Here is a 15,085-nt window from a genome sequence, read left to right on the forward strand (position 1 = left end):
AGTAAGACCACACCAAATCTAGGGGTGGCACACAAAAAATAATGAATTGTGTATTTATTGTGAATAATGATGTTATATTTTTGTTTCTGGTAAATTAAATAATGAAGTTTTAATTAATTTTTATTAATTACTCTTGAAATATTGCAATTTATTCCTTGAAATAATTCAGCGAGTACATGTGCAAACCAAATAAAAATCACTATTCAGTTTTAAAACGCCTTTCAGGTAAGTTATTTTTCACATACTTTTATTGTACAACAAACAGATAATGCCATAAAAAATGTCTAAAATTAATGAAGATTAATGAATAAAACAAACAAATAAACAAACTGAACAAAAGACACTACACTTTTTGCAAAATACACCCACAAAATCAGATTTTGACCCTTTTAAGTCAACAAGCAAAATAATGGAGTTGCTAAATAAACTAGATTCTAAAAAGCTGATTTCAAAATGCATCTGTTTATTTTATTTATTTATTTATTTTGCATTTGTGGTTTTCAATCAGATAAAACAACTTTTTAATTTCAAAAATAATAATTTCTTAATAAAAAGTCAGTGCTATGTCAGTGGTACTGATCAATCCACAATAATTCAGTGGCTGCATTTTATTGAATAATTCATTTATTGAAATATTGTGAATTTACGTAAGTACATTTAAATTAATGATGTCAACAACTAAATCATATTGGGGTGGCCAGAGTTTACACATGGGTGTATCTATCTATCTATCTATCTATCTATCTATCTATCTATCTATCTATCTATCTATCTATCTATCTATCTATCTATCTATCTATCTATCTATCTATCTATCTATCTATCTGTCTGTCTGTCTGTCTGTCTGTCTGTCTGTCTGTCTGTCTATCTATCATCTATCTATCTATCTATCTATCTATCTATCTATCTATCTATCTATCTATCTATCTATCTCTGTCTGTCTGTCTGTCTGTCTGTCTGTCTGTCTCTGTCTGTCTGTCTGTCTATCTATCACTAGTTGTATTTTGTATCTATCTTGCCATCAAATATGATACAGTATTTTTCATAGAAGAGCGAAAGCTGATGTTGTTTTCTTTTCTTCTTTTTTTTTAGGACTGAATCTGAAGACCTGAGTTTGGACCGGTACTTGTTGACACACTGTAAGGTTTTCAGTCGATAAACGGAAACTGCACAATTGCTTTTTCTCTAGTAGTTAAACTCCCAGTCTTAAATTAGAAAACCCTTTGTAAACCCTGTCCTTTATACTACAATTTCTGTACTCGTACATGCCTATATATGTCAATCTCCTACAAGTTTTCAGCTTCTATGCAATTAATCTGAGTTAATAGTTTTTTAAAGCTATTAAAAAGCATCTAACACATCCAAAATATTATCTCATAGAAATATATTGATTTTATGCATGTACTGTATTTATCAAAACTGAATATATAATGCACAATACTGTGTTCAAACTGTGACAACTTACCTCATATATATACTGTGACAACCACATCTTTATTACACTGAACTGTTATACTGCTAATAATACATGTAATAAGTTCAAAATAAATTTCACTTGTGACATGAGCAAAGTTGTTCTGACTTTATTTACAGTACAAAACACCTTTTATTTAACATTTTATAACATATTTTAATTCCTATATGTGATTTGCATGGTAACATTTTACTATCAATCAAAATTCGCTGTATGCAATTTACACTGTATGATAAATAGCCCAAATCCTACATTAAAGGTGAACAAATTGCATTTACAGACTATTATGAACACGAAACACACGACATACAGGCTACAAACTTATACAAAGCAGATGCACTAGCTAGCATTAGCATTATTTATTAGTCAGTTTTCATATCTAAATATGGACATCACAGGCGTATTCTCCAGAGACGTGGGACTTGTTATTGAAATGTGAGTAGAAAATATGCTTGCGTAAAAGCACACCTGACTGGCTTACCTGGGCGAGAAATTGCGAAATGAGTCTGCAATTTTATGTTCCGTTCTCAGCCAATCGCACATCCTAATTAATATTTATGACCACGCCCAGTGTATCTATAGGTTCTTTCATTCGCCGACTAACTGTCGCTCACTGACCGTCAGCGAATCAGATGGACGGACGTCAGGATACGTAATTAATATTCATGAGCACAATGAGTTGAAAGCAAATATCTTCCACAAACGTCGATCAGAGTTCATAACTGAGCTCGATCATCATGGATTTTGATCTGGCTGCAGGTAAACATTCACACTTTGCTTGTTTTCAAAATCTAAAGGTATTAAATAAACCGTAATGTTTGATTAAGTATAAAACACACGCGGTTTACTTCTTCATCCAGCTGTTGGAGATGAGGAGGTGAAGAAGAAGGAGGGTAAACAAGTGGAAGGAATCTTTGGAAAGAAGGATAAAGACAAGAGCAAAGACAAGGTAATGTGTGCATACTGTATATGATACTCTATTTATTATTATATTAAACAGAACCAGCAGAATTACAGGGGAAACAATGATGAGGATAATATGAGGTGTTTGTAAAGCATCTTATGAGTGAGTGGTCCAGTTTTATTTTTAATAACCACACATACTGAATATAGGAAGTATTTCAGTTTATAAGATCAGACCTTAAATACAATTCTTGGTTCCCAGAACTTTCCACTGCATCTATAACACTGCAATATTTCAATATGCAAAGTTCTCCCCAGAAAACACATAACATTCTCCTGAAGCTAGATTATTTTTTTTTAAATGTATAACCTAAAACTAACGTTAAGTGAACGTTCTTTTAAGGTTATATTAAACTGTAACCATAAAATAACCTAAAAAGAATGTTAAATGTTAGTTTTAGGTTATATATATATAAAAAAAAATAGCTTTAGGAGAAGGTTATGTGTTTCCTGGGCAGAACTTTGCATATGGAAATATTGCACTGTTATAGATACTGAGTCACAGAATTTTAATAATCATCTGTTGAGTCACAATTAAGTGGATCCTTCATTAATATCTCATTCATATGCACAAATAAACACCTTTTATTTACCCTTTAAGCCAATTAATACATTTAACAGAAAGGATTTAATAAGGTTTTAAAAGTCCCTAATATGTGATGTTATTTTTAATGCATATCATTTTATATTGGGTGTGACTCTAAGCATAAGGATAAAGACAAAAAGCACAAGGAGCATAAAGATAAGCACAAAGATAAAGAACATAAAGACAAAGACAAGAAGAAGAAGGACAAGGAACACAAGAAGAAAGATGGTGGAAAGTCCTCCTCCTCCTCCAGCAGCGATTCGGTAATATTTCTGCTTTTACATCATCATATATTTTCAACTTTAATTGTATATATGTGCAGTGTTATTTTACATTTGATAGTTAAAACCATAAAGCATTGTTTAATTAAACTGTTGCCTTGCTCTACTGTGTTTATCGATGCTTTTGAATGGGTTATTAGATGCATATGCACTCATAATATCTACGATTATGAATACCTTCCAAATAGAGCTATTCATTTCTTTATACTCAATATTGCTAAATGAAATAAATCAAATAATGCAATGTCTTTTATTCCAATATCGTGCAGCTGTAGTTTTAATGCACACACTGTAATAATGCATGGGTGGAATCTGAATGTATCAGTGTAAGGAGCAAAGTTTGCACTGGGAGTGAGCTGTTGTGCGTTTATTACATTAGTTGCATGTGTGAAGCTGCTGGCACACAGACTCCTAGATGTAGATATGGATATAGAGGCGGAAGGCACAGGGTTGAACCACTGACCTGCTTGCTGTCAGGCCACAGTGCTAACCACTAGCTCATAAACATATAAATCTTGTCAGACATATTAAAGCTCTGACTTCTTAAAGGCACAATATGCAAGATTTGTTTAATTAAAATATGCAAAAATATATGCTGCTGACTTGAGTAGACTTGAGTAGAAGAATGTTTAAAGGGATGAAAATAAGCAATTTAGGGATGCTCCGATCGATCGGCTAAAGATCGGTATTGGCCGATAACAATTAATGACTCGATACCAAGCAGCAACCTCCTGCTCTCCCTCGGGAAGCCAATATGGAAGTAACTGAAACAGCAATTCATAAAAAAAAAAAAAAATGTAAAAAAAAGGTGTTTACAGCCTGGTACAAAGAAAGATTTTGCTTCATACAGCTTTTATTACCCTTCATGACAACTGTGAGGGGGTGAATTTTTTTATAACTCATCCGTTTCCTTTATATTAAGTTATATTAAGTTTGTGTCAGGGTTTCAGGAAGGATGAGGGAGCGAGGACTCAAGTGCAAACAATAATTGGGTTTTATTAATAATAAAGTAAAAACAAAAGGCAAAACAAAACTACCCCGAGGGGGAAAACATTAACAAAACACACAAACTTAGCTGGACTGACAAGACAAGGCAAGACTGGAGCAGGAACACGGGGAGTGTAGACAACGAACTGGCAAAGGACTGAAGACATGAGGGGGAATATAAAGCAAAAAGTAAATTGACACACGTGAACACAATTAACTAATAATGGGTTAACAAGGAGGGTGGGACTAGACAATAGACGGGAGAGCGCATGACACAGAGAGACAATACAAACCATGCGCTCATATAACGCAACACTGAAGCACACGACAAAAACACGTGACCACAATGTAAACACCGAGCCACGTGCTTTGACAAAAGACGCAAGACACGAGCACACGATACATGAAAACACTCACTGTTCGCTCACACACGCAGCGTGCATGCTTCATCCCAGCACCGACCAAAACCGAAACCAACAAGACTGAGACGCTGGGAATGAAACACCATGCTGCTGACAGACGAAAACACAAACACGAGTACAAGAGCGCACGCGTCTGAGGGACGCAGAGCTCGCGCGCGGCCGCGTCAAGCAGGAGCGCGCACACTCTTCGTACACCCACGACGGCGCGCGCGCGCACACAGAGACAGAAATAGGACCAGACATAGGTAGTGTCCGAGCTCTGCCACCAAAACAAGAATTTACACGACCAGAGTGGCAGAACCCTGACAGTTTGCATATTTAAGGGCGTGGCCACTTGAGTGACAGCTAGGTCTCGTTGGTGGCCATCACGTCACCTCAGCTGAGTCCTGCAGATTAGCCTCTGATCTCGACATATTCATCCTATTTCTGTGTTGTTTTATGTGGCTTTACACAGTCAGTTGCCTTTTGGACTTACTTCAAACGATTATCAGATGATATGACATGCTGAGTGCATTTAATTGTGCTCACAAACCATTCACCTCCGTTTCCCATGTGAGTAAAGTTATATACTTATATACCATCTCTATAAATGCATTTGTTTTATTTAAGATTATTTATATTTATATTTAGAGCTGTAATGCACTCCAGAATCTGCCAGATTGATTAGCTGTGGGCTCTAGAACAGTCATCTGAAGCGTTGTCATACAGTGTTATGCTGGATTTCATCAATATTCTTGCATTAACTAACACAGACTTTATCTAGAGTGTTTGAAAGTCATTCGTGTTTTCCTCCTGTCGGAAAACATCATAAGAACATCATGTTTAGTGGCTCAGTGTTTTTCTACAGTGTTTTTAAAAGTCTAAACACTTTATTGATATAGTGTGCAGCCAAGCACAAGTGGTCAGAACACAAACGAGTCACAGGTGATAAAGTATTAAGCGTTTCTCCCATGTAAGAATGGGTTTTAACCACAGCAGATTGAACTGTAGTTCTGCCAAGCGACTAAAAAGTGATCAGCATGATGGTAAAAAACTGTACATTCCTAGTCAAACCATTCTTCTGCAATCTCATACCAAAAACAGAAATAATGGCAGCATTAATAGCTATAAATGTGGGAGAGCGTTGATATTACCTGATTGTATTGTATTGCAGTATGGAACAATTAAATGTTGATGTTAAATCAAAAGTAATTCACAAATACTTCATAATGAGATGATTTAACAATAATTCTCTATGGTTACAACTGAATTAATTACAAAATAACTATAAAATGATCAAATATGAAATGATAAAACATATGATAATAATTGTACCCAGCTTAAATGTAAAATTAAAGTTACCAGAGGTAGAAGGAGAGACACAGGGGGAGGGAGAGAGAGTCAAAATGAGCAGGCCCAGAAGTTAGCCTGATTGCAGTAGAGTCAGAGAAGATAGACTCTAGAGGAGGAGAGGAGCAGAGCAGGAAAAGACGAGGGCAGGAAAAGAGACTGAGAAGAGTTTTACACCTATTTTGTATCTTTCTTGACCATGTGACTAAGACCCCGTTTACACTAATGCGTTTTCATTTAAAAAATGCATAAGTTTTGCTACGGTTACGCCATCCGTCCACACTTGCCGAGTTTTCGAGCGCCGAAAATGCTAAAGATGCTGTTTTCATCCTAGAACGCTGCTGCTCTGTCTCAGTGTGGATGGGGAAAAACGGAGACAATTGTGGCTTTTCCTCAATATTAAGTAGCCTACACACACAGTTCAGTCTCGTATCCTCTCCCTGTAAATTCAGACTTCGCAAGTTTGATATGAAAAACAGACCCTCGAGGACATGTCGGTAAATCTTCAAAGGGAACAGTGTACTGTATAACCTTACTCACATCATCCTGGCTACGTTGTTTCACTTTCTCAACAATAAAATAAAAGCATGATTTAGGGAACTGCTATTTTCCTTTTGATATTAACAATTTAACAGACAGCAGAAATGTTGAGGCATTGTGCTGCATATATGAGCGTCATCTTCACTGTGTGGATATTTATAATAAAACAGAGCCTATATAACATCACTGCCTCCTTTCATTCTCATTGAAAATACGAAACGTATCCTCTGCTTTGCTGAATGTCAGTTTTAATAAACAAGAATAGCCATTATGAAAGTATATCGCACAATAAGTTTATACATTATAGGAAATAAAGGCAAGCGATCAGTCAATATACAGAATGTTCGTGGTTACATTTAATTATTAACTTATCTTTGCGCTCAGCCAAAACACGTTACCTGAGAACAAGTAATCGATTCAAAAGACCGAAGTCGGGGAATATGTCGTTAGATACCCTGCTGAAAAATCCAGCTCAAACCAGCCTAGACTGGTTGGCTGGTTTTAGCTGGTTGACCAGCCTGGGTTTAGAGGGGTTTTGGCCACTTCCAGGCTGGTTTCCAGCCATTTCCAGCCTGGTCTTAGCTGGTCAGCCTGGAAAATGACCAGCTAAAACCAGCTAAAACCAGCTTGACCAGCCTGGTTTAAGCTGGATATAGCTGGTTTTGGCTGGACTCCCAGCTTGGCTAGGCTGGTCAAGCTGGTTTTAGCTGGTCATCTCCCAGCCTGACCAGCTAAGACCAGGCTGGAAATGGCTGGAAACCAGCCTGGAAGTGGCCAAAATCCCTCTAAAACCAGGCTGGTCGACCAACTAAAACCAGCCAACCAGCCTAGGCTGGTTTAAGCTGGATTTTTTTAGCAGGGATAGACAACAGGATTAATTATATGTCACGTTTAATAAATATAGTGAGAATAGATGCAGCGGGAGATGCTTGATGAGAAGTCCGAGCAGCACAGCTCTCCTCTGGGTAGAAATGCTGCAGCGCTTGCCCGAGTGTGTGTGTGACCCACATAGCAAAATTTCTCTGGCCCAGCTCTGGCCCACACAATCAGGTTTTGCTTGGCCCACATGCCGCAGTGAATTACGGTACATGACTGGACCAAATCTGGCTTCCAGACAAGGGTTAAACATGGACCATATCTGGGCAAAGCCTCAGCCAAGTTAATAACTCATAACTGGGCCTGAACTGGGCCAGATAGGTTGGTGTGTCACGACTGCAATGAAATTGATAAACCCATGGAGTGATGCGCTTTAGGCACACTATGGGCACGCTTTTTCTCAAAGTGACCTGATTGGTAGAATTTTTTTTTCTTTACTCAAAAATGATTTTAGTGTATTTTAAATGTGGGTCAAGACTGGCCAAACACACATGGCCCACTTATCACATTTTTAAATCTGGGCCAAATACTACGTTTTTCATCTGGCCCAAATCTTGTCTGCCGCCTTAAAGACGGTGCCACCTCTGCCAAACCCGGGCCATGTTTGGCCCACATGCTGTATGCCAGTGCCGGATGAATGCCTGCTGTGCCAGCTTTATGCCAAATCTGGGCCAGAATTCTTTGCTACTAGGGGAGTGTGGTCACGTGATGTGCGTTTTCAGCGTTTTGGTGTGGATGGAGAGCAGTTCAGAAACGCTGAGTAAAACGCTAGTGTGGACGCAGATCAATTTTATTCTAAAACGCCGATTTAAAACTAAAACGCACTAGTGTAAACGGGGCCTAAAGCCCAAATGCTGAGACATTCAAACTGACCAATCAACATGTGACCACATCATAAAACCCCCAAAGTCCACTTATCAGGCCCTGATGTTATCAGTATCTGCCTTTGGAGTCCGTATGGACCTTCTTGAGTCAAAAAGACATGCTTTGTCATATAAACAAATGCATATGATAATTTAGCCTCTTACAATCCTCCCCTGGCACCGTTGTGACGCATAAAGAGGCAAAAAGGTGACATTAATGATGAAAATATGCTTTGTGATGTGTGCCGCTGTCATCTTCGGACTTCCTCTCCAGGCTGGTTGCAGGAATAAGGTTGGTCAGTCTTTGTTGTCCTTCAGCCCTTAGTGAGAGGTTTCATTCGAATGGTGTTGCACTGCTTATATGCAAATGTAAATAGTCCTTCATGCCCCCACACGAATAGGTGCTGAGGAATGCAGGGAATCCCTGCTCTTCTCTTGAAGTAGATCAGAAGACGTGAACCTTTTCTCTATAGATCCTGTATTTGAAAACAGCAAATGGCACAACAGACAGCAAAAACACATTGCATTTGTCATTGATGAAAGGATTGATGTGCTCAGTTTGAGTTCTCCTCGAGCAAAATGCCCTCAAATTAATGTGATTGAAAATATGGTCAAGATCAAGACCAAATAAAAGCACGAAGCTCGTCACACAATATCTGGAAACATCAAAATTAAATTGCTTTACAACAAAATCAACAATAGCTGGTTAAGAGTATCAGCGAAATATTCAGTGTAACCAAATACGGTGAGTCTCGCCGGAAGTAGTAAGTCATCCGGGTACTTCTCGCATACCGTTTTTCGAATTCTATGAATTCGGACATTACTACTTGGCTCGCATACTGATTTTAGCGTACTATATAGTAGAGCTGCACGATTCTGGCTAAAATGAAAATCACGATTTTTTTTTGCTTAAAATAAAGATCACGATTCTGTAGATGTAGAATAAAGGTATGGTAAAAACAAACATATGGCACAACATCGATTATAATATTATGTGTAGGTCTACTAGTTTCTATAAATAATTCTATTCTACTTACAATAATTCTGATGTTGAATTATTATGTTTGAGATATATGCTTGCAATCTGTCATATTAGACAATTTAATTCACTGGTAAAATCAGACATTTGCCATTATCAGATTATATTCAACAATATATAGGCTAGAGTAGTTATACTGACATTGTAAACGTTTATTCTCATGCACAACCGTGTGTTCGCTATGAAAGAAAAAAACATCAAATGCTTGCCGTAATCATTACTCTATAATGCGATATGATCATTTAAATGACGTGCACACTTTCGGTTTCATTCTGACTGCTAAGTGCTTGTTCATACTTCGCGTGCGGCTCCCAAACGATCACTCTGTGCCACAAACTGAATATTATTTACAGCTGTATTACCTGTTACTCGCAACATATGCAGGTTCTGTTCATTAAAGTAGACTCGTGCGCACCCTCTCTGTGATAACAGCTCATAGTCAGCAGCTCACGTCACGTGTGATATCCCGATCGCGAAAACATCATTATATGAAGACAAAAGTGACATTTTTAGGTGAATTATTCCTTATAAATACAGTATGCGACTCATTCAACATCATTTGGAGGTGTCCATGTCACTGAGCAACGTGTGTGAAACAATGAAAAGACTCGCTCAGCCGCCTTTTCTTCTCTCCTGAACTTGAAAATATGATTGGCAGAATCGTAGAAATGCTGGATTAAGATCGTCTAGGGCAGGGGTGTCAAACTCAATTCCTGGAGGGCCGAAGCCCTGCACAGTTTAGTTCCAACCCTGCTCCAACACACTTACCTGTAGGTTTCAAACAAGCCTGAAGGACTCAATTAGTTTGATCAGGTGTGTTTAATTAGGGTTGGAACTAAACTGTGCAGAGCTGCGGCCCTTTTGGAACTGAGTTTGACACCTGTGGTCTAGGGGGTCAAATCGAGATCGCGATCTTTTAACTATTAGTTGTGCAGCTCTACTATATAGTATGAAAGTATGTGGTTTCTGACGCAGCCGAAGACTTTTCAGGACCACACTTGCAACCAAGGGGTGAGAAAGAATTCCCAGAATACCCCAGCAACAGCTGCACCCGGAAGTAAGGAGATCCACAAATTAGTATATATATATTTTTTTTTTTGTCATTATTACAAATTTTTTTAATATATTCATAACCGCGTTGATGTTTTACCGTCATGCTTTAAAAAAAAAAAACACTAAATTTCGTGACCTATAATCCCAAATCATAACTCCTGTACAGCAGTCCCACGACTTTCTGACACTCGTAACACTTGAATTCCCTGACAGAAAAGTCTAGTGGCTGTCAATGGGCCCTATCATAAACCGCATGGCGCAAGGCGCAGCGCAATAGTCTTTTGCTACTTTAAGCTTGGCGCAAGAGTCATTTTGAGGTGTTGCACCACACTGTTTAAATAGCAAATGCATTTGCGCTCAAATGTGCGCCCATAGGCGTTCTGCTCTAAAAAAGCAGGCGTGTTTTGGCGCGTTGCTATTTTGAGAAACTGTAAATAGTCTGATCTTTAGACCAGAACAAAGTATATTGTCTGGCGCAAAGTGCGCCTGGGTTACACACTACACACAAGATGCAGAGCAATACGCAAATATCTTTACATATGAAAAATACATAATATCTTAAGGATATATATAATAAGGATATATATAGGATATAAATGATTAAAATATTACAAAGCATATTAATTTCTAGCCTACATAAATTTAAAAACCACTGCCTTCATACTTTCTTCATCTCGGGAGGCTTTTTCAGTTCATTCATTATTTGCTTTTGTATAATGTTATTATTATTAGCAGTATTATTTATTATATCCATATTTATATTTGTTTTATTAAAAACAACTTAGATTTGTCCACCTGCAGGTTTTAGACCATATGGGGCATGGCAGGTGTATTTGGAAATAACTCAGTATTTTGACCACACTTTGTTATTATTGTTCATTTATTCGTTTGCTGGAAATTAGAACTGAATTTAGAAATAGTTTTGAAACAAATCTTTGCGCTTAACAAACGAAATTAATTATTTATAGGCTAACTGATGTCTGTGCGGTAAGGTTTCCCTATCCACGAGAGCAAAAGCGAAAGTGAACTTACTTTACGTCATGTTAATAGCAATGCGCCTATGGCGTGACGCAGCTGACTCTTAAAGGGAATGGGAGATGAGACTCTGATTGGTTTGTTCTCAAAACACACCTATAACTCATTAAGAAAATAAACTCAACCCTTTTAGACCATGCGCCACGGCGCAAAGCGGATTTTCCCGTCCTTAAATTAGCATAAATGCGTTCTGACACGCCCTGAAAGCGTTTGCACCCTGCGTTTTGCGCTCTGCGCATGGACCGTCAAAATGGAGCCCATTGAGTTTTTTACAGTGTCTGCTGTAATGTTAATGCTGTTTTTGTGTGTTTACATTGATGAGTGTGGCCACTGTGTTAAATGCACAGTATTACAAACTTTCTGCCACATTAAATTGTCATGATAACATATTATATGCCTTCAGTGATTTCCTGAAGAGAAATACTAAAAAATAGCCCAACTGGAATCACTCCATCAGTCGCGATTGTCTGATTTCATATAAAGCAAGAAATGGCGAGGACATATGATGACGTGTGCTGTAGTGCTGTCGCAATTCTAAGAGGTACATTTTGAAGTACAAAAAAAGGGGTACAAAAATAGAATTGGAATTGGGATTGGGCCTAAATGTAAAATTAAAGTTACCAGAGGTAGAAGGAGAGGCACAGGGGGAGGGAGAGAGAGACCAAGAGAGCAGGCCCATAAGTTAGCCTTATTGCTGTAGAGTCAGAGAAGAATCACTGCGTCCGAAACCGCATACTTCCATACTATTTAGTACGCTAAAATCAGTATGCGAGCCGAGTAGTATGTCCGAATTCATAGAATTCGAAAATCAGTCGGCGAGAAGAACCCGGATGACTTACTACTTCCGGCGAGATTCTGAAGTGCGCATCCCATGCACGCTGCGCTATCCCATGATGCCCCGTGAGCAAATTCATGAATGGGAGTGAAGCGATGCAAATGACGCAGGTAGGTCGCATGACCATGACAAAATGGTGGATGTAGTACGTCCGAATTCCATTCATACTTTTCACATTCATACTGTATAGAGCGTACTTTTCTAACGGCCGAGTTGTACATTTAAATTCAATGCAGTACCTACTGAGTAGTAGGCGGTTTCGGACGCAGCTATAAACTCCAGAGGAGACCCCGCCTCCACTTTAATGTGATTGGACAATGAAAAACAAGCAGTTTCCTTTTATCTCAGAGTTGACTTTTTTAACCGGCAGATACACAGAGTTCATTGGTAAAAAAATGCGAGACACAGATGGTTAAAATGTGAGACGCAGTTTTAGAAAACCAATTTAAAAAGACACCTCATCGCAGAAAGTTGATGTACCATGATAATAAATGTTGAATACTTCAACATGATTTCTGTAGGAGTCCCAGAGAATGATGAAAACTACAACTCCCATGATTCCACACTCAAAATACACCTTCGTTTGTGGTGAACACACGCCATCTAGTGGAGAAAAGTGCATGCTGTGCCTTTAAACCAAGCCACTATTCTAAGCAGCAAGATACCATCAGCCTGTTTATCAGCTGGTATAATAATCACTGTTAACATCATGACATTCATGATCACTTGTTCTTTTATATAGTTCAATAAGTTCCGCTGATGTTGTTTATTTTTGTATAGGTATATCTGTTATCCTGAACTTTAAGGATTATTTCACCTACTGTAAATTTTCACAGTTTGTTTTCTCAAATGTTATTTGACACAAAAGTTTAACATTTTACATCAGTCAGTTTTATTTTCCATGTATTTAAAAATTCATCTATTATTATTTTAATCTGTCTGTCTGTCTGTCTGTCTGTCTGTCTGTCTGTCTGTCTGTCTATCTATCTATCTATCTATCTATCTATCTATCTATCTGTCTGTCTGTCTGTCTGTCTGTCTGTCTGTCTGTCTGTCTTTCTATCTATCTATCTATCTATCTATCTATCTATCTATCTATCTATCTATCTATCTATCTATCTATCTATCTATCTATCTATCTATCTATCTATCTATCTATCTATCTATCTATCTATCTATCTTTCTGTCTGTCTGTCTATCTTTCTGTCTGTCTGTCTGTCTGTCTGTCTGTCTGTCTGTCTGTCTGTCTGTCTGTCTGTCTGTCTGTCTGTCTATCTATCTATCTATCTATCTATCTATCTATCTATCTATCTTTCTGTCTGTCTGTCTGTCTGTCTGTCTGTCTGTCTGTCTGTCTGTCTGTCTGTCTGTCTGTCTGTCTGTCTGTCTATCTATCTATCTATCTATCTATCTATCTATCTATCTATCTATCTATCTTTCTGTCTGTCTGTCTGTCTGTCTGTCTGTCTGTCAGTCTGTACATCTGTCTGTCATTCTATCTATCTATCTATCTATCTATCTATCTATCTGTCTGTCTGTCTGTCTGTCTGTCTGTCTGTCTGTCTATCAGTCAGTCAGTCTGTACATCTGTCTGTCATTCTATCTATCTATCTATCTATCTATCTATCTATCTATCTATCTATCTATCTATCTATCTATCTATCTATCTATCTATCTATCTATCTATCTATCTATCTATCTATCTATCTATCATCTATCTATCTATCTATCTATCTATCTGTCTGTCTGTCTGTCTGTCTGTCTGTCTGTCAGTCTGTACATCTGTCTGTCATTCTATCTATCTATCTATCTATCTATCTATCTATCTATCTATCTATCTATCTATCTATCTATCTATCTATCTATCTATCTATCTATCTATCTATCTATCATCTATCTATCTATCTATCTATCTATCTATCTATCTATCTATCTATCTATCTATCTATCTATCTATCTATCTGTCTGTCTGTCTGTCTGTCTGTCTATCAGTCAGTCAGTCTGTACATCTGTCCGTCATTCTATCTATCTATCTATCTATCTATCTATCTATCTATCTATCTATCTATCTATCTATCTATCTATCTATCTATCTGTCTGTCTGTCTGTCTGTCTGTCTGTCTGTCTGTCTGTCTGTCTGTCTATCAGTCAGTCAGTCTGTACATCTGTCTGTCATTCTATCTATCTATCTATCTATCTATCTATCTATCTATCTATCTATCTATCTATCTATCTATCTATCTATCTATCTATCTATCTATCTATCTATCAATCTATGTCTGTTTGTCTATCTGTCTGTCTGTCCGTCCGTCTATGCAATATCTTGTCATCTTGCACCTGTTGTATTTTGCATCTATTTTGCTCCCAGATACCGCATAATACAGTATTTTTCATAGAAGAGTGAAAAGCTAATGTTGTTCTCTTTTCTTTTGTTTTTTAGGACTGAAGCTGAAGACCTGAGTTTGGACCAGGACTTCCTGACACACTAATGTTTTTAGTAAAAAATAAAAATAAAATGTTTATGTAAACGTCATTAAATCATGGAAATGTATTGATTTTATGTATGTTAGCTAGTATGTCATATCGCCTATAATGTATATTTATCACATCTGAATATACAATGCACAACACGATGTTAAAACTGTGACAACATACCTCATGTATACTGTGACGACCCCATCTTTATTACACTGTACTGTTATACTGCTAATAATACATTATTGCCAATAGAAATAAAGTGACTGAAAATAAACTTGTGAGATGAGCAAAGTTGTTCTGCCTTTATTTACAGTATAAAACACC

The 15,085-nt window shown here is 37.5% G+C and overlaps 2 protein-coding genes across 2 annotated transcripts in view; both read left to right on the plus strand.

Moving 5' to 3' along the window:
• LOC147833793 (uncharacterized) overlaps nt 1–1,566 on the plus strand; it is a 6,331-nt gene extending 4,765 nt beyond the window's left edge. The window contains exon 4 of the mRNA XM_087284794.1: nt 1,093–1,566. Within this exon, the coding sequence (XP_087140920.1) occupies nt 1,093–1,098 (6 nt within the window). The 3' untranslated portion in view covers nt 1,099–1,566. The remainder of the gene's footprint in view (nt 1–1,092) is intronic.
• Nucleotides 1,567–2,194: 628 nt separating this feature from the next.
• si:ch1073-340i21.1 lies at nt 2,195–15,052 on the plus strand. Its single transcript, XM_087284819.1, has 4 exons — nt 2,195–2,233; nt 2,335–2,423; nt 3,143–3,286; nt 14,724–15,052. Exons 1-4 carry the CDS (start codon nt 2,212–2,214, stop codon nt 14,727–14,729), a joined length of 261 nt encoding a protein of 86 aa, XP_087140945.1. The 5' UTR covers nt 2,195–2,211; the 3' UTR covers nt 14,730–15,052.
• Nucleotides 15,053–15,085: the final 33 nt, after the last annotated feature.

Source organism: Danio rerio, chromosome 15, assembly GCF_052040795.2.
Source record: "Danio rerio strain M-AB ecotype USA chromosome 15, GRCz13ab, whole genome shotgun sequence".
Lineage (NCBI taxonomy): Eukaryota > Metazoa > Chordata > Actinopteri > Cypriniformes > Danionidae > Danio > Danio rerio.

Bases quoted from the DNA above. Each gene is read 5' to 3' on its own strand.
- si:ch1073-340i21.1 (XM_087284819.1), top strand. From the start codon at position 2,212: ATGGATTTTGATCTGGCTGCAG. The intron at 2,234-2,334 runs GTAAACATTCAC...TTCTTCATCCAG, and splicing joins GGATTTTGATCTGGCTGCAG to CTGTTGGAGATGAGGAGGTG. The intron at 2,424-3,142 runs GTAATGTGTGCA...TGTGACTCTAAG, and splicing joins AAGACAAGAGCAAAGACAAG to CATAAGGATAAAGACAAAAA.